Source organism: Myxine glutinosa, chromosome 6, assembly GCF_964187855.1.
Source record: "Myxine glutinosa chromosome 6, kmMyxGlut1.1, whole genome shotgun sequence".
In the NCBI taxonomy this organism is placed as follows: domain Eukaryota; kingdom Metazoa; phylum Chordata; class Myxini; order Myxiniformes; family Myxinidae; genus Myxine; species Myxine glutinosa.
In genome coordinates, this window is record NC_136266.1 from 186102626 (window position 1) to 186129155 (window position 26530).

Here is a 26530-nt window from a genome sequence, read left to right on the forward strand (position 1 = left end):
AACAGCAGAGAAGAGAGAAGTTGCTCTGCACTATTCAATCCTGGTTGGAAAGCCGGCCATCCTTGACACTGCGTTTCCATTTTTATTTGGCCAACTCGCATTGGCTGACAATTCAGGTTGGCCCAAATTATTTTCAAGCCCTTTTTCCAAGCGGCCTGACGTGGTATTGGATGGAAGTACATGGTATGGGATGGAAGTATGTGGTATGGGATGGAAGTATGTGGTATGGGATGGATGTACGTGGTATGGGATGGAAGTACGTGGTATGGGATGGAAGTATGTGGTATGGGATGGAAGTACGTGGTATGGGATGGATGTACGTGGTATGGGATGGAAGTACGTGGTGTGGGATGGAAGTACGTGGTATGGGATGGAAGTACGTCACAACACTGACTATTCCAATGACAAGTCGGCTTCGTGTTAAGTTAAGCTCATATGTGCAGTACCTTCAGAAAGTATTCACACCCCTTGACGTTTTCACATTTTGTTGTTGCAGCCTAAATTTAAAATGGATTAAATTAAGATTTTTTGACACTGATCTACACACAATAAATACCACATAATGACAAAGTTGATTTTTTTTTATAGACATGTTCACAAAATAATTTAAAATGAAAAGCTGAAATGTCTTGAGTCAATAAGTATTCAACCCCTTTTTTGATCAATTACGTGACACCTGATCTTTCACACGACTCGTGATCCTGGTCTTTCTGTCCTCTACCGACTCCCCCAGCTCTCTCTGTGCTCTGTCCCCCAAATATTCCTTCAGGTCGCACAAGATCTGCCAGCAACCCTCTTCTGGTGAAATTGCCAAAATCAAGACTCTCTGCTCACCTTCACTCTTTCATTCCTCTTTTCTCCTGCCTCTGGAACAAACTCCCTCACTCCCTTCAATCCCACTCCTCCCTCCAGGTCTTTAAAACAGCTGTTCACTACCATCTCTCTCTTATCTTCCCCCATCCAAAACCTTGATCTTTTCTACCCCTGTTAATCCACCCCAAATTCACCACCTTGAAATTCAATGTTTTCTTTCCTGAAAGCCCCTGTAGTGTCCATCTTGTTTATCCCATGCACCCCGCCCCAACCCTCTCTCTTCCACAGATCTCCTGATGTCCATGTTCTCTACTGTCGTTGTGCTTCCCTCTCTCTCCCTCTCGTCTCCCACTCCATTTATCATATGTTGTGTGTGTTAGCTCTTATATGAGCCTCGACTTGGTATACAAAAAAACAGTGGACAGGACTCAGGACTAGTATTATTACGTATTCAAAATTTGCATTCGAACTTCATAACCAAGCGAATCTCTGGGAATTCTGGATTGCGATTGGAATGTCACGACTGGCACTGGCAGGGTAGCTTAAAGGTGTGCACAGTCTCACCTGAGTTGTCTAGCATGTGTTTGAATCCCAACCCAGCTGTAAACTGTCATCCCGGTGTTTCGTAGCTGATACGTCGATATGTTTGTCGTCCCTCGGATGGACTTTACACTGGCTGGCCCGTCTGTCTCGGATGGACGTTACACTAGCTGGCCAGTCTGTCTCGGATGGACGTTACACTAGCTGGCCCGTCTGCCTCGGATGGACGTTACACTAGCTGGCCAGTCTGTCTCGGATGGACGTTACACTAGCTGGCCCGTCTGCCTCGGATGGACGTTACACTAGCTGGCCAGTCTGTCTCGGATGGACGTTACACTAGCTGGCCCGTCTGCCTCGGATGGACGTTACACTAGCTGGCCCGTCTGCCTCGGATGGACGTTACACTAGCTGGCCAGTCTGTCTCGGATGGACGTTACACTAGCTGGCCCGTCTGCCTCGGATGGACGTTACACTAGCTGGCCAGTCTGCCTCGGATGGACGTTACACTAGCTGGCCAGTCTGTCTCGGATGGACGTTACACTAGCTGGCCCATCTGCCTCGGATGGACGTTACACTAGCTGGCCCGTCTGCCTCGGATGGACGTTACACTAGCTGGCCAGTCTGTCTCGGATGGACGTTACACTAGCTGGCCAATCTGTCTCGGATGGACGTTACACTAGCTGGCCAGTCTGCCTCGGATGGACGTTACACTGGCTGGCCCATCTGTCTCGGATGGACGTTACACTAGCTGGCCCGTCTGCCTCGGATGGACGTTACACTAGCTGGCCCGTCTGCCTCGGATGGACGTTACACTAGCTGGCCAGTCTGTCTCGGATGGACGTTACACTAGCTGGCCCGTCTGCCTCGGATGGACGTTACACTAACTGGCCAGTCTGTCTCGGATGGACGTTACACTAGCTGGCCCGTCTGCCTCGGATGGACGTTACACTAGCTGGCCAGTCTGTCTCGGATGGACGTTACACTAGCTGGCCCGTCTGCCTTGGATGGACGTTACACTAGCTGGCCAGTCTGTCTCGGATGGACGTTACACTAGCTGGCCAATCTGTCTCGGATGGACGTTACACTAGTTGGCCCGTCTGCCTCGGATGGACGTTACACTAGCTGGCCAGTCTGTCTCGGATGGACGTTACACTAGCTGGCCAATCTGTCTCGGATGGACGTTACACTAGTTGGCCCGTCTGCCTCGGATGGACGTTACACTAGCTGGCCAGTCTGTCTCGGATGGACGTTACACTAGCTGGCCCGTCTGCCTCGGATGGACGTTACACTAGCTGGCCAATCTGTCTCGGATGGACGTTACACTAGCTGGCCCGTCTGCCTCGGATGGACGTTACACTAGCTGGCCAATCTGTCTCGGATGGACGTTACACTAGCTGGCCAGTCTGTCTCGGATGGACGTTACACTAGCTGGCCAGTCTGTCTCGGATGGACGTTACACTAGCTGGCCAGTCTGTCTCGGATGGACGTTACACTAGCTGGCCAATCTGCCTCGGATGGACGTTACACTAGCTGGCCCGTCTGCCTCGGATGGACGTTACACTAGCTGGCCAATCTACCTCGGATGGACGTTACACTAGCTGGCCAATCTGTCTCGGATGGACGTTACACTAGCTGGCCAATCTGTCTCGGATGGACGTTACACTAGCTGGCCAATCTACCTCGGATGGACGTTACACTAGCTGGCCAATCTGTCTCGGATGGACGTTACACCGGCTGGCCAATCTACCTCGGATGGACGTTACACTAGCTGGCCCGTCTGCCTCGGATGGACGTTACACTAGCTGGCCAATCTACCTCGGATGGACGTTACACTAGCTGGCCAATCTGTCTCGGATGGACGTTACACTAGCTGGCCAATCTGTCTCGGATGGACGTTACACTAGCTGGCCAATCTGCCTCGGATGGACGTTACACTAGCTGGCCAATCTGTCTCGGATGGACGTTACACCGGCTGGCCCATCTGTCTGTGAGCATTAGTTGGTGGAACGGTGTCCTTCGCTTTCGATTTAACGAGGGGTTAATTTCCCGAGCTATCGCCGGCACTATGAACAAATTCCAATATTCCTGCCCCAACCTTAGTTGAACGTCAGGCCTGGCCTGCCAGTTCATGAAAGACTTAGGCCAAGCTGCTCCCGGCACCAACCACACAAAAACGGGGGATAATAATTGTGGCCGTTAATGAAGAAGAAGAAGAAGAATAAGGTGTTTGTTAAAGTTAAAAACGATTTTATGATTGAGGGGAAAATGTAATTGCTGCATTCTCCTTTTCACTCATTCCTTTTTGTGTCCTTCTCATCCCCTGTACAGTGTGATTCATTCGTCATGTACCCAGCACTCATTCCTTTTTGTGTCCATTTCTATACAGTATGATCCATTCGTCATGTACCCATCACTCATTCCTTTTTGTGTCCTCATTTCCTGTACAGTATGATTCATTCGTCATGGACCCATCACTCATTCCTTTTTGTGTCCTCATTTCCTGTACAGTATGATTCATTCGTCATGTACCCATCACTCATTCCTTTTTGTGTCCTCATTTCCTGTACAGTATGATCCATTTGTCATGTACCCATCACTCATTCCTTTTTGTGTCCATTTCTATACAGTATGATTCAATCATCATGTACCCATCACTCATTCCTTTTTGTGTCCTTCTCATCCCCTGTACAGTGTGATTCATTCGTCATGTACCCATCACTCATTCCTTTTTGTGTCCATTTCTATACAGTATGATTCATTCGTCATTTACCCATCACTCATTCCTTTTTGTGTCCTCATTTCCTGTACAGTATGATTCATTCGTCATGTACCCATCACTCATTCTTTTTTGTGACCTCATTTCTATACAGTATGATCCATTCGTCATGTACCCATTACTCATTCCTTTTTGTGTCCTCATTTCTATACAGTATGATTCATTCCTCATGTACCCAGCACTCATTCCTTTTTGTGTCCTCATTTCTATACAGTATGATTCATTCGTCATGTACCCATCACTCATTCCTTTTTGTGTCCTCATTTCTGTACAGTATGATCCATTCGTCATGTACCCAGCACTCATTCCTTTTTGTGTCCTCATTTCTATACAGTATGATTCATTCGTCATGTACCCATCACTCATTCCTTTTTGTGTCCTCATTTCTGTACAGTATGATCCATTCGTCATGTACCCATCACTCATTCCTTTTTGTGTCCTCATTTCTGTACAGTATGATTCATTCGTCATGTACCCATCACTCATTCCTTTTTGTGTCCTCATTTCTGTACAGTATGATTCATTCGTCATGTACCCATCACTCATTCCTTTTTGTGTCCTCATTTCTGTACAGTATGATTCAATCATCATGTACCCATCACTCATTCCTTTTTGTGTCCTCATTTCTGTACAGTATGATTCATTCGTCATGTACCCATCACTCATTCCTTTTTGTGTCCTCATTTCTGTACAGTATGATCCATTTGTCATGTACCCATCACTCATTCCTTTTTGTGTCCTCATTTCTGTACAGTATGATTCATTCGTCATGTACCCATCACTCATTCCTTTTTGTGTCCTCATTTCTGTACAGTATGATTCATTCGTCATGTACCCATCACTCATTCCTTTTTGTGACCTCATTTCTATACAGTATGATCCATTCGTCATGTACCCATTACTCATTCCTTTTTGTGTCCTCATTTCTATACAGTATGATTCATTCCTCATGTACCCAGCACTCATTCCTTTTTGTGTCCTCATTTCTATACAGTATGATTCATTCGTCATGTACCCATCACTCATTCCTTTTTGTGTCCTCATTTCTGTACAGTATGATTCATTCGTCATGTACCCATCACTCATTCCTTTTTGTGTCCTCATTTCTATACAGTATGATTCATTCCTCATGTACCCAGCACTCATTCCTTTTTGTGTCCTCATTTCTATACAGTATGATTCATTCGTCATGTACCCAGCACTCATTCCTTTTTGTGTCCTCATTTCTATACAGTATGATTCATTCGTCATGTACCCATCACTCATTCCTTTTTGTGTCCTCATTTCTATACAGTATGATTCATTCCTCATGTACCCAGCACTCATTCCTTTTTGTGTCCTCATTTCTATACAGTATGATTCATTCGTCATGTACCCACCACTCATTCCTTTTTGTGTCCTCATTTCTATACAGTATGATTCATTCCTCATGTACCCATCACTCATTCCTTTTTGTGTCCTCATTTCTATACAGTATGATTCATTCGTCATGTACCCATCACTCATTCCTTTTTGTGTCCTCATTTCTGTACAGTATGATCCATTCGTCATGTACCCATCACTCATTCCTTTTTGTGTCCTCATTTCTATACAGTATGATTCATTCCTCATGTACCCATCACTCATTCCTTTTTGTGTCCTCATTTCTATACAGTATGATTCATTCGTCATGTACCCAACACTCATTCCTTTTTGTGTCCTCATTTCTGTACAGTATGATCCATTCGTCATGTACCCATTACTCATTCCTTTTTGTGTCCTCATTTCTATACAGTATGATCCATTCGTCATGTACCCATCACTCATTCCTTTTTGTGTCCTCATTTCTATACAGTATGATTCATTCCTCATGTACCCATCACTCATTCCTTTTTGTGTCCTCATTTCCTATCCAGTATGATCCATTTGTCATGTACCCATCACTCATTCCTTTTTGTGTCCTCATTTCTGTACAGTATGATTCAATCATCATGTACCCATCACTCATTCCTTTTTGTGTCCTCATTTCTGTACAGTATGATTCAATCATCATGTACCCATCACTCATTCCTTTTTGTGTCCTCATTTCTGTACAGTATGATCCATTCGTCATGTACCCATCACTCATTCCTTTTTGTGTCCTCATTTCCTGTACAGTATGATTCATTCGTCATGTACCCATCACTCATTCCTTTTTGTGTCCTCATTTCTATACAGTATGATCCATTCGTCATGTACCCAGCACTCATTCCTTTTTGTGTCCTCATTTCTGTACAGTATGATCCATTCGTCATGTACCCATTACTCATTCCTTTTTGTGTCCTCATTTCTATACAGTATGATCCATTCGTCATGTACCCATCACTCATTCCTTTTTGTGTCCTCATTTCTATACAGTATGATTCATTCCTCATGTACCCATCACTCATTCCTTTTTGTGTCCTCATTTCCTATCCAGTATGATCCATTTGTCATGTACCCATCACTCATTCCTTTTTGTGTCCTCATTTCTGTACAGTATGATTCAATCATCATGTACCCATCACTCATTCCTTTTTGTGTCCTCATTTCTGTACAGTATGATTCAATCATCATGTACCCATCACTCATTCCTTTTTGTGTCCTCATTTCTGTACAGTATGATCCATTCGTCATGTACCCATCACTCATTCCTTTTTGTGTCCTCATTTCCTGTACAGTATGATTCATTCGTCATGTACCCATCACTCATTCCTTTTTGTGTCCTCATTTCTATACAGTATGATCCATTCGTCATGTACCCATCACTCATTCCTTTTTGTGTCCTCATTTCCTATCCAGTATGATCCATTTGTCATGTACCCATCACTCATTCCTTTTTGTGTCCTCATTTCTGTACAGTATGATCCATTCGTCATGTACCCATCACTCATTCCTTTTTGTGTCCTCATTTCCTGTACAGTATGATTCATTCGTCATGTACCCATCACTCATTCCTTTTTGTGTCCTCATTTCTGTACAGTATGATCCATTCGTCATGTACCCATCACTCATTCCTTTTTGTGTCCTCATTTCCTGTACAGTATGATTCATTCGTCATGTACCCATCACTCATTCCTTTTTGTGTCCTCATTTCTGTACAGTATGATCCATTCGTCATGTACCCATCACTCATTCCTTTTTGTGTCCTCATTTCTGTACAGTATGATCCATTCGTCATGTACCCATCACTCATTCCTTTTTGTGTCCTCATTTCTATACAGTATGATTCAATCATCATGTACCCATCACTCATTCCTTTTTGTGTCCTCATTTCCTGTACAGTATGATTCATTCGTCATGTACCCATCACTCATTCCTTTTTGTGTCCTCATTTCTGTACAGTATGATCCATTCGTCATGTACCCATCACTCATTCCTTTTTGTGTCCTCATTTCTATACAGTATGATTCAATCATCATCTGCCCGTCACTCATTATTATTTCTCTGTCTGCGTCATGTATCCAAACCCAAACATCACTTCATCACGTTTCATCACAGATTGATCGTCCTTATTCCTTCACCATGGCGTCCTTCAGTTTTCGTCATTCTCTTATCCGATCATAATGCTCTATGAACGCACTCTTCATCCTTCGGTAATCTCTACCATTCATATTTAGTTGTCAATCTCTCAGCAAATAAAGTTTAAATCTGAAAAAGGAAGTTTGAGTGAAGGTATTTTTATGACACTTCCGGTAGGGCTGAAACCAGACCCGTAAAAAAGGATTAATACGTAATGACGCACATCCCTTTAAGTGTGCGTCATTTCGTAATGTTTATCCTTTAGTAAATTGTGTACTGTACATTCTGAAGTTTGAAAGGCAACGTCACGACCACGAGGAGCACGTGATCAAGCAGGCCAATGGCAGGTGAGGTGTTTGTCACTATTGCTGAAGTAAATTAATAACATAAATCCCACCTGGAAAGATTATATTAGTATTAGTATTCGTGTGTGTTTGTCATTGTGCTAATGGTGCTGCTGATTTTAAAACGCACAAAACGTCGAGGTGTCGTGTAAAGTACTCATTTACATTCACCTCCAAAGGCTAAGTGTGTGAAAGTTAAAAACGGGAACCATGACTCATGAGGTAACTCGCTGCGAGAAATGCTTTCATTTGTTTCACCATGTAAAACGTGCCTTAACATAGCCTAAGCCTAGTGCGCATGCGCACGTTTGCTTCCTCAATCCTCATCCTCTTCACGTTTCTGTAAAATGGCGGCGAAAGCACGTGCTCGCTCCTGGGCAACCTCCTGAGTCCGTGGTGAAGAATAGATTGGGCGGCGCTTAGACGGAGGAGAAGGACATTTGTTCCATCAACACTTTGCTATATCTTTAACACATAAATGAAATCTCAGTTTATTCACTGGGGGTGAAATGGGGGTGATGAGAAGTGGGGCAAGGTCTGACATTACCAAATCGGGGTGTTTCGCGCACACAATATGAAAAAAAACATGTTATTATGGGATCTAAAATTAGAAAATGATTGGGGGTGGTGGGGTCGAACATGGTTGTGGGGTCGAACATGGTTGTGGGGATGAACATGGTTATGGGGTCGAACATGGTTGTGGGGTCGAACATGGTTGTGGGGTCGAACATGGTTGTGGGGTCGAACATGGTTGTGGGGTCGAACATGGTTGTGGGGTCGAACATGGTTGTGGGGTCGAACATGGTTGTGGGGTCGAACATGGTTGTGGGGTCGAACATGGTTGTGGGGTCGAACATGGTTGTGGGGTCGAACATGGTTGTGGTGTCGAACATGGTTGTGGGGTCGAACATGGTTGTGGGGTCGAACATGGTTGTGGGGTCGAACATGGTTGTGGGGTCGAACATGGTTGTGGGGTCGAACATGGTTGTGGGGTCGAACATGGTTGTGGGGTCGAACATGGTTGTGGGGATGAACATGGTTATGGGGTCGAACATGGTTGTGGGGTCGAACATGGTTGTGGGGTCGAACATGGTTGTGGGGTCGAACATGGTTGTGGGGTCGAACATGGTTGTGGGGTCGAACATGGTTGTGGGGTCGAACATGGTTGTGGGGTCGAACATGGTTGTGGGGTCGAACATGGTTGTGGGGTCGAACATGGTTGTGGGGTCGAACATGGTTGTGGGGTCGAACATGGTTGTGGTGTCGAACATGGTTGTGGGGTCGAACATGGTTGTGGGGTCGAACATGGTTGTGGGGATGAACATGGTTATGGGGTCGAACATGGTTGTGGGGATGAACATGGTTATGGGGTCGAACATGGTTGTGGGGTCCAACATGGTTGTGGGGTCCAACATGGTTGTGGGGTCCAACATGGTTGTGGGGTCCAACATGGTTGTGGGGTCCAACATGGTTGTTGGGTCGAACATGGTTGTGGGGTCGAACATGGTTGTGGGGTCGAACATGGTTGTGGGGTCGAACATGGTTGTGGGGTCGAACAGGGTTGTGGGGTCGAACAGGGTTGTGGGGTCGAACAGGGTTGTGGGGTCGAACAGGGTTGTGGGGTCGAACAGGGTTGTGGGGTCGAACAGGGTTGTGGGGTCGAACAGGGTTGTGGGGTCGAACAGGGTTGTGGGGTCGAACAGGGTTGTGGGGTCGAACAGGGTTGTGGGGTCGAACAGGGTTGTGGGGTCGAACATGGTTGTGGTGTCGAATATGGTTGTGGTGTCGAACATGGTTGTGGTGTCGAACATGGTTGTGGTGTCGAACATGGTTGTGGTGTCGAACATGGTTGTGGGGTCGAACAGGGTTGTGGGGTCGAACAGGGTTGTGGTGTCGAACATGGTTGTGGGGTCGAACATGGTTGTGGTGTCGAACATGGTTGTGGTGTCGAACATGGTTGTGGGGTCGAACATGGTTGTGGGGTCGAACATGGTTGTGGGGTCGAACATGGTTGTGGTGTCGTACATGGTTGTGGGGTCGAACATGGTTGTGGGGTCGAACATGGTTGTGGGGTGAGAAATTAACACAGACAGCACATTCACCTTTTGATGATACCCTTTCATAGACATCACAATCATGACAGGTAACCAATCACCAATTCATACCTCCACTCGTTACCATTCCTGCCAATGTCCGTGTCCCTGTACCTTCATCACAATCATGACAGGTAACCGCTCACCACTCGTTACCATTCCTGCCAATGTCCGTGTCCCTGTACCTAGACATCACAATCATGACAGGTAACCAATCACCACTCGTTACCATTCCTACCAATGTCCGTGTCTCTGTACGTACATCACAATCATGACAGGTAACCAATCACCAATTCATACCTCCATTCATTACCATTCCTACCAATGTCCGTGTCTCTGTACGTACATCACAATCATGACAGGTAACCAATCACCAATTCATACCTCCATTCATTACCATTCCTACCAATGTCCGTGTCCCTGTACCTAGACATCACAATCATGACAGGTAACCAATCACCACTCGTTACCATTCCTACCAATGTCCGTGTCCCTGTACCTACATCACAATCATGACAGGTAACCAATCACCAATTCATACCTCCATTCATTACCATTCCTACCAATGTCCGTGTCCCTGTACCTACATCACAATCATGACAGGTAACCAATCACCACTCGTTACCATTCCTACTAATGTCCGTGTCCCTGTACCTAGACATCACAATCATGACAGGTAACCAATCACCACTCGTTACCATTCCTACCAATGTCCGTGTCCCTGTACCTACATCACAATCATGACAGGTAACCAATCACCGATTCATACCTCCATTCATTACCATTCCTACCAATGTCCGTGTAAGGTACCCCTCTGTCCTCAATGCTGCAAGGTATTTTTCCATACCTGACTCAAATTTAAACCATCTACTGTTTCTGCTGCCACTACCTTTCCAGGTAGACCATTCCATGCATTTACTATTCTCCGAGTGAACGACCCCTACCTCACTAGTTACGATACCTACCATCTTGATTCTCTCTTCTTCTTTAATGTGACTTACCTTACAAAGAACCTTAAATTTACGCAGGAGGACACCATTAGCTCATCAAAGCCTGTGTAACGGTTGCTAACTTATGGTTGTTTATCCGTGATGTATTTTAAATTCCAAGCAAGGGAGCAGCACGTACCATTTAAAAAGTTTTGGTATGACCACGTGGGTTTGAACCATCAACGTCGCAGACTTGGATCAGATGCTCTAACCGTTACACCACCGATTCTGAAACTGTGGACCTTGGTCCTGTCACTCTCCATTCTCCTGCAAAACGTTTGCTTCTTCCGGAACCTCTGGCTGGGGGTTTCCGTGTATGTGTCGGAGCTTCGTACGGCAGAACACAAGTGCTTATTTTTTGTTGTTTTTGATATTTGCTGTTGTGATTTTGTGTCGGGTGTTGTGTATTTAGTGTCGCTCAAGTTTGCAGTCGCGTTAGTAACAGATTAGCGAGTAATACACGACTTTTAAAATGTCTAAATCCGCCGCAGAATGCTCGGCGAGCGTGCACAGAAACCCCGAACACCCGGGTTTGTCGGAGCAGTCAAATGTACATTGTGTGTACCAGATAAGGATTGTTACCTAAAATGGATCACAAAGCTTCGAAAGGAAGCCGAAAATACTTTGAAATGTACCGGTGAGAAAGGGGTGTTCCTGTGCACAACGATAGATTTTGAGAACTTTCTGATCAACTCTCCCGAAAAGTTGACAGCTTGCAGCTCCCAGTACGCAAACTCCTGAGGGCATCGTCCAGTGCAAGGCCCAAAGGTTCATAGACTAGCTCGTTCTACCCAAACATTTGATGCCAGTGAGCGGACTTTCAACATTGCGGAATTGCCTTGTGTGAACATGGCAGGTTTAGTGATATATTTAATGGACGTCTGCTAGTGGAACGATGCCATCATTACCAACATTCAGGTAAATTTCACAGAGGGACAGGGCTGGATTGACGAAGGACCATGGGACATTTGTCCAGGCGAGGGTGTGGCGATCGTGGGTGGAGGCGAGGGTGTGGCGAGCACGGGTGGAGGCGAGGGTGTGGTGAGCACGGGCGGAGGCGAGGGTGTGGCGTGCGCGGGCGGAGGCGAGGGTTTGAGGCCGTGGATAGCTTTGTCAATGGCCCTTGAAAAGTTTGTGGAGAGAAGCAGAGAGCGACAATGATGAGCGACTTGTAATCTGTAAGGAGCAGCTCATGGACAGAAGATGGAATGGTGAAGTCACTTCATTGTAATCGCACCACATTGTCGTGCTAGGGGAAGATGGGATTTTTATCTTCAAAACGACGTTCCTCTCGGAAGTTCTGTGCTCATCACAGCCTCGGCTTCAATGGGGACTGACTTAGCTGTTTAGAGTTATTCTTGGCTGGGACGTGTTGTTTTTACAGCACTTCTGTGCTCCTGGCGGCCGCTCATCATGCTCATGATTTCCAGCAGCAAAGGTGGAAGTGTTTTCTGTGTGACATGTAATTCGTAGATTTAAACAGGTACATTTTTCTCCGAGACCCTCTTTCAGCACCATGGTGCTGCACTGATCTTATAACTTAACTAGTGGGGTCACCCGTGGGAATCCCACGGGCATGGACATGGACGTGTGTGACATTTGGACATATTGAGTAAGATGCTGCACATTTTACAAAATGGTTACTGGCAATTTATCAGATCCACAAATGATGTAATCTACACAATTTATTTACTTTTGATAACATGCCAGTGTGGCAGCTACATTCAAATGTAAGGTGTGCACAGAGGGAGCTGCACATGGAGGAAATGTTGAGTTGGATCTTGGAGACGGCGTGAAGCTGGAAGGTGTGAAAACATTTTGCTACCTCGGAGACATGCTGAATGGAGAAGGTGGATCAGACTCGGCAATGGTTGCCAGAGTGAGATGTGCATGGAAGAAGTTTCGGGAACTGAGTGGCGTGCTGACGAGGAGGGGAGTGTCGTTGAAGCTGAAGGGAAAGGTGTATGCTGCATGTGTGAGAAGTGTTATGATTTATGGGAGCGAGACATGGGTAATGAACGTAGAGCAGCAACGAAGGTTGGAAAGGGTGGAAATGCGAATGGTTCGATGGATGTGCAGAGTATCGTTTAGAGAGAGGAAGACAAATGATGAATTGCGAAAAATGATGGGAATAGAGCCTGTGATTGATGCTGTGAAGAGGAACAGGTTGAGATGGTTTGGTCATGTGTTGAGGAAGGATGAAAGTGACTGGTTGAGAAGAGTGATGGAAATGAATGTAGAAGGAAGTCGAGGACGGGGAAGACCGAGAAAGACTTGGCTAAAGATGGTGGAAGAAGAAATGCGGGCAAGGGGGTTAACAAGGAGAGATACAGAATATAGGGCAAGATGGAGAAGATTGTCATGGGGACCGCAAGGCTAACCCCCGCTCTAGCAGGGAAAATGGCCTTAAAATGCATGTTGTTGTGTTGTTGATAACATGTGAATGCATGTGCGTGCACATGGGAAATACAGTTTGAAATGTGTAATTACATCTCATGTAAAATGTGACTTCAAGAGCTGAAATCCTCTACCTCCCCGCCCGCATCCCTCCCACATCACGCACACTGCACCGGGGAGTGGGTCACACACACGGAGGAGAGTGGGTCACACACACGGAGGAGAGTGGGTCACACACACGGGGGAGAGTGGGTCACACACACGGGGGAGAGTGGGTCACACACACGGGGGAGAGTGGGTCACACACACGGGGGAGAGTGGGTCACACACACGGGGGAGAGTGGGTCACACACACGGGGGAGAGTGGGTCACACGCACACGGGGGAGAGTGGGTCACACGCACACGGGGGAGAGTGGGTCACACGCACACGGGGGAGAGTGGGTCACACGCACACGGGGGAGAGTGGGTCACACGCACACGGGGGAGAGTGGGTCACACACACACGGGGGAGAGTGGGTCACACACACATGGGGGAGAGTGGGTCACACACACACGGGGGAGAGTAGGTCACACACAGGGGAGAGTTCACGCACATTTTAAATATATTCAGCTACGAATTTTTCATATATCTTGGCATTTTCCCATCTGTGGCGATACGTGAATGAAACTCTTCCCCTCTCCCCACATTGTTGACTTTTTATTGGGGCTACGTCTAAATTAAACATTTCCTCATGACAACTGTCACCAAATGGAAAAGCCAGCCACAAATTTTTCATATATCTCGGCATTTTCCCGTCTTTGTTATTTGGGCGGTGTATGATATACAGTGCCGCGAATACCTAAAATGTCTCAGCAATTTCCCGTGTCTGCATGAATTTTCTCAATTATTGCTGAAACTGAGTCTAAAACCATCGATAAAAATGAAATCAGATGGTGAATTAGAGTCGAGATAAAGCCGTGAGAGAGTCTCAATGGACTTTATGTTACAGGCCTTCGAAAATGCATTTTGTTCTATAAGCAGTAACTTTAATTCTTCCCTTTTTTTGCAACAGAGTCTAAAACCATGTTGGCGACTGTGAAAAATGAAATGAGATATCGAATTAGAGTTGAAATAAAACTGTGAGAGAGAGCATGACACCACGGGCCGAACAAAAGAGGCCTCAAAGCTATGTGAGGAAACAAAATGGTGGTGATTTGTTTTTGAAGCCCCTCCCAGACCGGGTGAAGCCACACCCCCGGACAGACAGATCACAGACAGAATCACCTACGGAGAATATTATATCGATCTGCCAGTGCTGCTTCGTCCTCAAGTTCAAAGTGCCTTTGTTATAGATTAGGCATCACTGCCTCTACTGCTCATTGCACCATAAATTCTACCATACACTGCTTTTCTTTTCTTTTTTTGTATACAAAATCGAGGCTCGTGAAAGAGCTAACATTTATTTCACAAACAAATCAAACAGACAAACAAAATATATAAAAAGAGGGAGCGGTAGACAAGATGGGGAGAGAAGGAGAAGCACACAAACGCAACATTTGAGAGCAGGGACATCGAGAGATGTGTGGGAGGGAGAGGGCTTGTGGCGAGGAGGCGTGGAAAGGGGGGGGGGGGGGGTAGGAGAAGTATAAAACACAAGGCCACCAAGGACTTCCAGGACAGAAGTTGGTATTTAAAAAAAAGTGGATTTGGGGTTAAATTAGCGGGGGTAGAAAAGATCAAGGTTTTGGATGGGGGAAGATAAGAGATGGTGGTGAACAGCTGTTTTAAAGACCTGGAGGGAGGAGTGGGATTGAAGAGAGTGAGGGAGTTTGTTCCAGAGGCGGGAGAAAAGAGGAATGAAGGAGTGAAGGTGAGCAGAGAGTCTTGATTTTGGCAGTTTAACCATAAGAGGGTTGCAGGCAGATCTTGTGCGACCTGTAGGAATATTTGGGGGACAGAGCCCAGAGAGAGCTGGGGGGGGGGGGGGGGCAAGGCCGGAGAGGAGTCTGTAGAAGACGGAAAGACCACCAACCTGCCTGCGGTGAGTGAGTGAAAGGCCCTTGGAGTTAGCTTCATCGCGGGAGATTCCAATGATTCTGAACGCTTTGGTTTCAACAGCGTGAAGACGAGCTAGGTGTGAGGCAGGAGCACCAGCCCAGAGGGGAGAGCAGTATTCCATTGAGCTGCGGAAGAAAGTCTTCTATGTGGTGAGGAGCTCAGGTGTGCCAAGGAAGGACTTCGCACGACGGAGGATGCCCAGTCGGCGACTGGCTTTGGAGGCCAGATTTGAAATGTGGTTTTCCCAGGAAAGATCATGGCAGATAGTGAGACCCAAAAGCTTGAGTGACAGAACTTCTTGGAGAGGATTATTCAGAAAGTGGATGGGAGGGTTGTCCAGTCGGTCTTTTTGGAGAGACATTGTAAGAGTGTGAGATTTGTCAGGATTGAAAGACATATTCCACTTGTTTGACCAGTCTGTGATTTTGTCCAGGTCTGCAGAGAGTGAGGAGGCTGCAGACTGTCGATCTGAGGGATGAGGAATGGAGCGACAGAGAGTAGTTGCTTCATTCTAAATTTGCAACGACTGCCTCCTAACGCTGACCAGCACCGTCAAGTCGATCATCACATGATCAGGACAACCTCTTATCATGCTGACATTGACTGCTGCCGTGGTTTCAGAATTGTACATTTGGGCTTGTAAAAATTAAAAGAAAACATTAGCTGTGGTAACGTTTTTTTAGGTGTGGTACTGCAGGTGCAGCAGTGGCAGAGCATGACATCGTTTTGTATAAACCAGGAATTTCAAATATGTGCCGTTGAAATGATAATCAAATTCAAATCTTCATGACGTTTTCCCCTGAACTTTACAGTTTAGACACAATGATGTCGGAGGAAGTTGGCTGTGCTGAGCTCATGCACAATTTTTATTTATCAAATGGATTTGCTTTTGTGGAAATTATGGAACACAAAATTGTTTTGGTATAATTACATGTGGAATATATCTGGTTACTTTGAAAACTGAAGTTCTTGTCACCGCCTGTAATGTTCAGGCCGGGCTGTATCTGAACCTTCTACTCGGAAGATTAAAGATTCAGTTGCAGATTTGTACAACCTGACGAGCAGGTGGCAGCGGCTGAGCGGAGAGGGATTCACCATTGCTTCTCGGATTGCCAAAAAGTGTATTTCCACGAGGTGACGTGTATGCTCTTCTTACTTGATGTTCTATATTATACCTTCCCAATAATGCTTGTCAATGAGTGAGGAATTTCACCATACATGAATTAACTGGCACATATCCATGGAAACATACACATACATACATACACATACATACATACAGTCACGTGAAAAAGTAAGTACACCCCATGCAAAGTTTTGACTTTTTCAACATATTTCAACATACAGCTATTTGATCTTCATTTCAACAATATTGATAGATGAAGGTGATATAATATAACAAATATCATGAAACATTTACATTTTGTAGTCCATTGTATAATTTAAATAAACATTAATGCAAATTTCGCATGTGGAAAAAGTAAGTACACCCTTGGCTCTAATAGGTGGTATTGCCCCCTTTGGCAGAAACAACCTCAAGTAGGCGTTTCTTATAACTGTCTACCAGTCTCTGACATCGACTGGGAGAAATTTTTGCCCACTCCTCCATGCAGAATTCTTTCAGCCGTGCGATGTTTGAGCGGTTTCTTGCATGCACAGCTCGTTTCAAATCCCCCCACAACATCTCGATGGGATTTAGATCTGGGCTTTGACTTGGCCATTCCAGAACCCTCCATTTCTTTCTTTTCAGCCATTCCTTGGTGGATTTACCTGTATGATTAGGGTCATTGTCATGTTGCAAGGTCCACCTTTGGTTGAGCTTCAACTTTCCGACAGATGGCCTCACATTATCCTCAAGCACCCTCTGGTACAATGAAGAATTCATAGTGGATTATATGATGGTGAGCTGCCCAGGCCCTGATGCAGAAAAGCTGCCCCAAACCATAATATTTCCACCACCATGCTTTACAGTTGGTATCAGGTTCTTGTGGTGAAATGCTGTCTTTGGTTTTCGCCAAACATGTCTTCTGGTATGTGGCCAAATAGCTCTTCCTTTGACTCATCTGTCCAGAGCACATTGTTCCAGAAGTGCTGGTCTTTGCCGAGGTGTTCATTGGCAAACTTTAGTCTTGCCCTGATGTTCTTTCTGGACAGCAAAGGTTTCCTCCTAGCACACCTCCCATGTAGATCAAATTTGTGCAGCCTCTTTCTAATGGTAGACTCGTGCACTTTGACATCAACAGTGGCAAGAGCTACCTGTAGGTCCCGTGATGACATTCTGGGGTTCTTAGAGACTTCTTTCAGCATCTTGCGGTCTGCTCTCGGGCTGAACTTGCTGGGGTGGCCTGGCCTGAACAAGTTGGCAGTTGTTTGGAATCTTCTCCACTTGTTGATGATCTTCCAGAGAGTCGAATGATTGATTTCAAATTATTTGGAGATCTTTTTAAATCCCTTCCCAGACTCGTAGGCATCTATACACAAAGAATTAAGTTAAGCACCCCCCCCCCCGTTTTTTTACAACCTCGCACATTACAAGTTTGTTGTCGTCAAAACAGTGTAATATACCCATGATATTGCTATATTTTCTGGAGAAGTGATATTATGGTCACATAAAAACATAACAATCATGCCGTTTTCAATATTTTATTCTGAATAATTTAAGGTGACATTTTTTGGGAATTTTAGGCATATTTTCACCTCAATTTAAGTATGGAGCTATAGGTCCATCACGGACAGTGTGGATGACGTTTATGTTTTCTAACGTACAGTCATTGTTCTGAGAAGACCTCTAGCGATCTTTGCGTCAATAACGTGTGTAGGACCCACGTGATTGGATCACTGACTCAACCAATCACATTTTTTCACTTTGATCACTCAATTTCATCAATGGATAATTGCTAATGTCATACCAATCATTATTTGATCTCACATACCTTAGAATATATGCCAATGTATACATATACACAAAGAATATATATTAGGGGGTGCTTACCTTAATTCGTTGTGTAGGGGTGCTTAACTTAATTCTTTGTGTATATAACCTTCTTTCTGAAGGCCTCAGAGAGCTCTTTTGATCTAGGTATGGTGACGCCGCACACTTCAACAACAAAGAGCAAACCAAACTAAATGTCTGAGGTTTAAATAAGAAAGGTTCCTCCAAGATCCTCTCTAATGATGTTCTAATCATTTGCACCTGAGCTGCTGCACCTGATTCTAATTTTCGGTATTTGAAGTAGTGCTGAATGTCGGGGTGTACTTACTTTTTCCACATGCGAAATTTGCATTTATGTTCATTTAAATTATACAATGGACTACAAAATGTAAATGTTTCATGATATTTGTTATATTTTATCACCTTTACCTATCAATATTGTTGAAATGAAGATCAAATAGCTGTATGTTGAAATATGTTGAAAAAGTCCAAACTTTACATGGGGTGTACTTACTTTTTCACGTGACTGTACATACATACATACATACATACATACATACATACATACATACATACACACATACACACACATACACACACATATACACACATATACACACACATACACACACATACACACACATACACACACACATACACACACATACACACACATACACACACATATACACACATATACACACACATACACACACATACACACACATATACACACATATACACACATATACACACATACACACACACACACACACACACACACACATACACACACACATACATACAAACACATTCACACACATCACAATCTCTTCAATCGAAAACAACTCCTTGCATCTGTTTTCTTTTCCAGTGTTCCCTGCACTATATTTTCTTATCAACTTGTGAGTGTATCATTAATTCCTGCAGTGAACTCGTTTGCTTTTACAATCCTCATCTTCAAACCCCCTTCCCCCTCACCACAACTTCTCAACCTCCCCCTCCAACCAAACTCAATGCCCCCCTCCCCAAGTCCTAAACCTTCCCTCTCCAACCGAACTCCTCAATGCCCCCCTCCCCAAGGCCTCAACCTCCTCCTCCAAACCCTGTCCCATCTTTGCTCTGCCCCTCCCCCCCCCCTTCTCCTAACCCCTACTCTCTCTGTCCTCCCCCCTCCCACTCATAAAAGCAAAAGGGCATTCCCACATTGGTCATTACATATTTCTTCATTACCTTGTCAAAACAGTGGGATATCTCCGGGCGTCTCCAAGTGATGTTTAGTATGCCCGGGCATATCTTAAGTGTCATTTCAGCCACGTAATTACTTCAAGAGCAAAGACGATACAAACACAACACTTACCTCGATCTTCTCAGGAAACATTCTCCAACCAACGCAGGCTAACACTAACAGTCTAAACCCAGCTCACGTTCTCTGTTAGTGGGCGAGCAATCCAACGCTTGGCGAATACACCGAGTTAGAAGAATCGGTGATTTGTTCAAATTTATAGATTTCACTCTCGATTTTTGCACTTATTTAGACCACAATATCCATCCTCAAACTCAAACAAAGATGAGGATTATATACATGAATTCATCTGTGTGAGTAGATAGTGTTTGGAAGGCAAGGCACGTTTGAATAGGCCAAAAGAAAATGCTGCTAAGACCCCTGCGAGTTGAAGTTGGGCTGACCAAGGATCAATCCTTTCATGAATGTAAGCCGTTAATTATTTTCAAAAGGGGTGTTTAAATTTACCCAAACACCCAGTTTTCATTCAGGCACTACATTGGAGTTTGCTTAACGTGCACGCAAAGTTTAGGTCTGCAAGGTTTCATGGTTTTGGAGTTATTGAGAAGACACACACATTAACTAATGAACTGATTGACGAACACACATTCTCTGTTATTGTCTGTATGTATGTATGTATGTATATATATATATATATATATATATATATATATATATATATATATATATATATATATATATATATATATATATATATTGTTGCGGATATGAGGATTGCATTTTTTAAATTGTGTGTATTGTGGTGGTAAATTGTTGTGTAACATTGGTTGGATATGGCCCCTCCTGCCTCCGGAGTTGTGTAAAGGTAAAAAGGGCGTCCCGGTAGTTATTCCATGAAACACCACATTGCAGGACCCGATAAAACCCTTGTTCAGTAGCTTATATCTTATTATGTGTTTTAGAGTAAGGCCTTGTCTTCCATTAAAATAATACTCCATTGCACCGAATCAATTAAGAATAGCTCCCCTTCAATAATTCCATTTCCCAGCCAAACTCTCCATCTGTGGGTAAAGCAGTTCACAAGCGTGGGGTGCACGCCCTCTCATTTCGCTGCGATAGTGAATATGTGCTCCGTGCTCTGTTTGAACAGGAGGGGCGGGGTCGCCCGGGAGAGGCAAGCCCAGGGCGCGCCACGAAGGGCGGGGCTGTTCAGCCCCATGCCCAAATAAGGAGACAAGCCCGTGGGATTACCATACAAGGTCATGAAACAGCACGGGGGGGGGGGAGGGCGGTACCGAAATCGAGGAGGGTGTGTCAGACCCGCGCTGGAGGTTTGGAGAGAAGAGTGCGACGATCGCTGGGACAAGCTACACGAGGGATACGGCAGATTAGTCCAAGTGCGTAGGAGGGCGTGTGAGTCCCGCGCTGGAGAGAAGTGAGAGGAAGGGAATACGAGCTGAGCTGCGTGGAGAGGTACACGACAAAGAAAGGGTCCAAGAGAAAGCAGAGGAACTTTTACGAACGAGTTGCAAAGAGATACAGCAGATGAGTCCAGCCCCGTTTCAACCAGCCGCGTGAAGCCCTGACGGGGCAGCGAGTGACCCTGCCGGCGTGCGCTGTAAAGCCGAATACCAGGAGCTGCCGGCGTGCGCTGTAAAGCCGAATACCAGGAGCTGCCGGCGTGCGCTGTAAAGCGGAATACAAGGAGCTGCCGGCTCCCCGCTTCCCGCCCGGAGTGGACCTGCTCGCTGTGCCCTGTGATCCCGCCTACTCATCCTTTCCAGCCATTCCTGCCTGCAAGTTCCCCATTTGCGTACGTGAGTTTGTTTTGTTCGTGCTGTCCTGGGTAGTAACTAAGTCTGTATAAGCTAGTATTTTCCCTGTGTCTCTAAAAGCTTCTGTATATTATTTTATTATCTTTCCTTCTCATTGGTTATTTTGAGCCTGTAAATAGTAAATAAATTTAGTAGTATTTTCAACCCTTTTCTCGTCTTCTTATTCCTTTTCTTCACATTCGTCGTCTTAGTCTTTTCCACATTGAGTATCTGTGGTGCAATACGGCCAACGTTTGGGTGAATCGGGTTTAGTCGGGGAACAACTGTTCGGTCGCGGAGCCTCCGCTCGGCAAATATAACATCCCTAATCCGCGGACCGTAACAATATATATATATATATATATATATATATATATATATATATATATATATATATATATATATGTATATATATATATATATGTATATATATATATATATGTATATATATATATACATATATATATATATATATATATATATATATATATATATATATATATATATATATATATATATATATAATATATATATATATACAGTGGAACCTTGACTTACGAGTTTAATTCGTTTTGTGACCGAGCTCGTAACTCAAATTGCTCGTTTCTCAAATCAAATTTCCCCATTAAAATGCATTGAAATGCTATTAATCCGTTCCAGCCCGCCAAAAACCACACCAATTTTTTTTAAAATATACAGTATATATAAAAATATCTCGCGCTTTATATTTCACCTGTATGCAGCATACAAGTTGGCAGGATGGCCTGGACTGGAGGTACGCACACTTGACTCTAAAGTCTAAACTGTCCAGCCTGGGTTTGAATCCCGACCCAGCTATAACCTGTCATGGGTGAATCACAGGCAGGGTGATTCATCAATGTGTGTACCGCTAAACTGGGCGCCCCGTTTGCGTCCCATTAGTTGTTGGATGTTAAGGATCTCACCGTGTTTTCCACAAAGAGAAGGCGAGCTATCGCCGGCACTCTGAACAAGTTGTGGCCTGGCATGCTCTTCTCCTCTGCCGTTATATACGTCCTCCTCGGCACCTCGCTCATGTTTTTCGACGATTGCGTGTTTTATATCCAAGCACAAGTTTTATATAAAACACGACGATTGCGTGTTTTATATCCACAAGTTGTGGCCTGGCATGCTCTTCTCCTCTGCCGTTATATACGTCCTCCTCGACACCTCGCTCATGTTTTTCGACGATTGCGTGTTTTATATCCAAGCACATCATCCTCTTCTTCTTCTCAGTACCGTGTTTTCCACAAAGAGAAGGCGAGCTATCGCCGGCACTCTGAACAAGTTGTGGCCTGGCATGCTCTTCTCCTCTGCCGTTATATACGTCCTCCTCGGCACCTCGCTCATGTTTTTCGACGATTGCGTGTTTTATATCCAAGCACAAGTTTTATATAAAACACGACGATTGCGTGTTTTATATCCACAAGTTGTGGCCTGGCATGCTCTTCTCCTCTGCCGTTATATACGTCCTCCTCGACACCTCGCTCATGTTTTTCGACGATTGCGTGTTTTATATCCAAGCACATCATCCTCTTCTTCTTCTCAGTACCGTGTTTTCCACAAAGAGAAGGCGAGCTATCGCCGGCACTCTGAACAAGCTGACGGCAGAGATACTGTACTTGCACGGCAAGATAACCACGTGACCAGAACCCACCTGGTGGCGTAAACTCAAAATAACCAACATGCGAAAACAAAAATGCAGCGCTAAACGACAGAGATACTGTACTTGCACGGCAAGATAACCACGTGACCAGAACCCACCTGGTGGCGTAAACTCAAAATAACCAACATGCGAAAACAAAAATGCAGCGCTATACGACAGAGATACTGTACTTGCACGGCAAGATAACCACGTGACCAGAACCCACCTGGTGGCGTAAACTCAAAATAACCAACATGCGAAAACAAAAATGCAGCGCTATACGACAGAGATACTGTACTTGCACGGCAAGATAACCACGTGACCAGAACCCACCTGGTGGCGTAAACTCAAAATAACCAACATGCGAAAACAAAAATGCAGCGCTATACGACAGAGATACTGTACTTGCACGGCAAGATAACCACGTGACCGGGTGGCGAAAGCTCGTAACTCAGATCTCGGCTCGCATCTCAAAGCAATAAACCGCCCGAGCGACGGCTCGTATCTCGAAAAACTCGTAAGTTGGGGGCACTCGTAAGTCAAGGTTCCACTGTATATATATATATATTATATAATAATAATAATAATAATTCATTTATTTTGTATAGCGCTTTTCCAGAAGCCCAAAGGCGCTTTGACAGAGTGGCAAACATAATGCATAACAATACATGAAAACAACAATTGCAAAAAGACAAGAATCAATAGGGAAATATTTAAAGCAAAAGGAGGGAGAAGGAGAAGAGATAGTCAGGGGTTAAATGCTGTGGGTTGAATGTTGAATGCAGTGTTGAACAGGTGGGTCTTGAGTGATATTTTGAATGTGGTGAGTGAGGAGGAGTCTCTGATGGTGTGAGGTAGTGAGTTCCAGAGGGTGGGAGCAGCGATGGAGAAGGCCCTGTCCCCCCAGGATCTGAATTTGGTCCGGATGGAGGGGGTCAGGAGGTTGGTACCAGCAGAGCGGAGGTTGCGGGTGGGAGTGTGTCTGGAGAGGAGGTCAGCCAGGTAGGATGGGGCCAGGTTATGGAGGGCTTTGTATGTCAAGAGGAGGATTTTGTACTGGATTCTCTGGGGGATGGGGAGCCAGTGAAGCTTGTAAAGGACGGGGGTGATGTGGTCACGGGTCCGGGAATGGGTGAGTAGACGGGCAGCGGAGTTCTGAATGTATTGGAGTTTATTGGTGATTTTTGAGGGTGAACCATAGAGGAGGCTATTGCAGTAGTCCAGACGGGAGGTGATGAAGGCGTGGATGAGGGTTTCTGCAGCCGTGGAGGAGAGGGATGAGCGGAGACGGGCAATGTTTTTCAGGTGAAAGAAGGCTGACTTTGTGATCTGTTTAGTGTATTTGTCGAAGGAAAGGGTTTGGTCAAAGATGACGCCAAGATTCCGGATGTGAGGGGAGGTGGATACTGGGATACCGTCGATGTTGAGGGCAAAGTTATGGGTGGATTTTGTGAGCGTTTTTGGGCCAATGATGATTATTTCAGATTTATCACAGTTAAGCTTGAGGAAGTTGATTTGAAGCCAGGATTTTATTTCAGTGATGCAGTTTGTCAGGATAGAGTGGGTGTCGGTGGAGACGGACTTGGTGGAGATGAAAAGCTGGATGTCATCGGCGAAGCAGTGGAATTGGAGACCATGACGGCGGATTAAGTGACCGAGCGGGGACAGGTAAAGGATGAAGAGGAGGGGGCCAAGAACTGAACCTTGGGGGACACCTTGGGGGAGGGGAGCAGTGGGGGATTTGCAGTTATTGATGGAGATGAACTGGCATCTGTCAGAGAGGTATGATTTAATCCAAGAGAGGGCAGTGCTGGTAACGTTAAAGGTGGATTCAAGTCGGGTGAGGAGGATAGTGTGATTGATGGTGTCAAAGGCGGCGCTGAGGTCGAGGAGGACGAGAATGTTGAGGTTGCCAGCGTCAGAGGAGAGGAGAAGGTCGTTGGTGATTTTGAGGAGAGCAGTTTCAGTACTGTGGTTGGACCGGAATCCGGATTGGAATGTTTCATACAGGTTATTGGCAGAGAGATGATGTTTGAGTTGAGTGGCTACAGCGCGTTCCAAAACTTTTGACAGAAAGGGTAGGTTGGAGATGGGTCTGAAGTTGTTTAGGGTATCAGGGTTTAGACCAGGTTTTTTTAGAATGGGGGTAACAGCAGCAATTTTGAGGGAAGGTGGGACGATGCCTGTAGACAGGGAGGAGTTTATTGTTGCAATGATAAGTGGAGAGAGAGCAGGGAGGGAGGCTTTGACAAAGCTGGAGGGGATGGGGTCAAGAGTGCAGGTGGCAGTTTTCATTCCTATGAGGAGTTCAGAGAGGTCAGTAGGGGAGATTGGGGAGAACCGAGACAGGGGATGGCAGGACAAGGGGGGGCAGGTGGTTGGAGGGGGAGCGGGTGCGGCGGTGGTCAAGCTGTTGTAGATGTTGTCAATTTTGCGTTGGAAGAAAGAGAGGAAGGAGATGCAGTTGTCTACTGTGAATGACTGGGTGGTGGTGTTCAGGGGGCGGAGGAGTTTGTTTATTGTCGAGAAGAGTGCTTTTGGGTTTCCGGAGCCAGAGTGAATAATTTGAGAGTAGTAGGCAGAGCGGGCGCGGGAGAGGGCATCTTTGTAGTGTTGTAGGTGGTCCTTGTAGGCTTGGGAGTGAACTGTGAGACCCGTTTTATTGCGGAGTCTTTCAAGTTGGCGAGCACGAGTTTTCATCAGGTGGAGTTCAGGGGTAAACCAGGGAGCAGAATGGGTGAAAGAAACTGTTTTGGTTTTTACAGGCGCAAGTTGGTCAAGGCAGGAGGAGAGAGTGTGGTTGTAGTAGTCAGTGAGGTCGGAAGGGGTGTGGAGGTCAATGAAGGGAGAAGTGGACATATTTTCAGAGAGGGTGGATGAGAATGAGGTAGGTGAAAGAGCGTTTAGCTTACGGAAGTTGATTGTGCGATAATGCCTTGGTGTTGGGGTGGGGATGTTGATGGTCAGAGTGATGGCTAAGTGGTCAGAGAGGGTGAGGTCGGAGCCATAGAGATGGTGCAAATTTAATCCAGTGGAGCAGACAAGATCCAAAATGTGACCACGGATATGGGTAGGAAAGTCGACATGTTGAGTGAGGTTAAAGCAGGTGAGTAAATCAGTGAAGTCAGTGGTTATTGTGGAGTCAGTGGAGTCCATGTGGATATTGAAATCACCAAGGAGGAGGATTGAGGGGGAGAGGGAACATAGCTGGGTCAGAAAGTAGGAGAAGTCAGACAGGAATGATGGGTGTGGTTTGGGAGGGCGGTAGACGACAGCCATGACTGACTGCGTGCGACCAGAGAGTTTTAAAGCCAGGTGTTCAAATGATGGAGCAGATGAGATGGAGATGAGGTTGGTCTTGATGT

At 45.4% G+C, this 26530-nt stretch overlaps 1 protein-coding gene across 1 annotated transcript in view; it reads left to right on the forward strand.

The window, feature by feature from the left end:
* Positions 1-7856: 7856 nt before the first annotated feature.
* CINP (cyclin dependent kinase 2 interacting protein) overlaps positions 7857-26530 on the forward strand; it is a 50148-nt gene continuing 31474 nt past the window's right edge. Inside the window, exons 1-2 of the mRNA XM_068119055.2 lie at positions 7857-7995; positions 16503-16644. Of these exons, the coding sequence (XP_067975156.2) occupies positions 7989-7995; positions 16503-16644 (149 nt within the window). The 5' untranslated portion in view covers positions 7857-7988. The remainder of the gene's footprint in view (positions 7996-16502; positions 16645-26530) is intronic.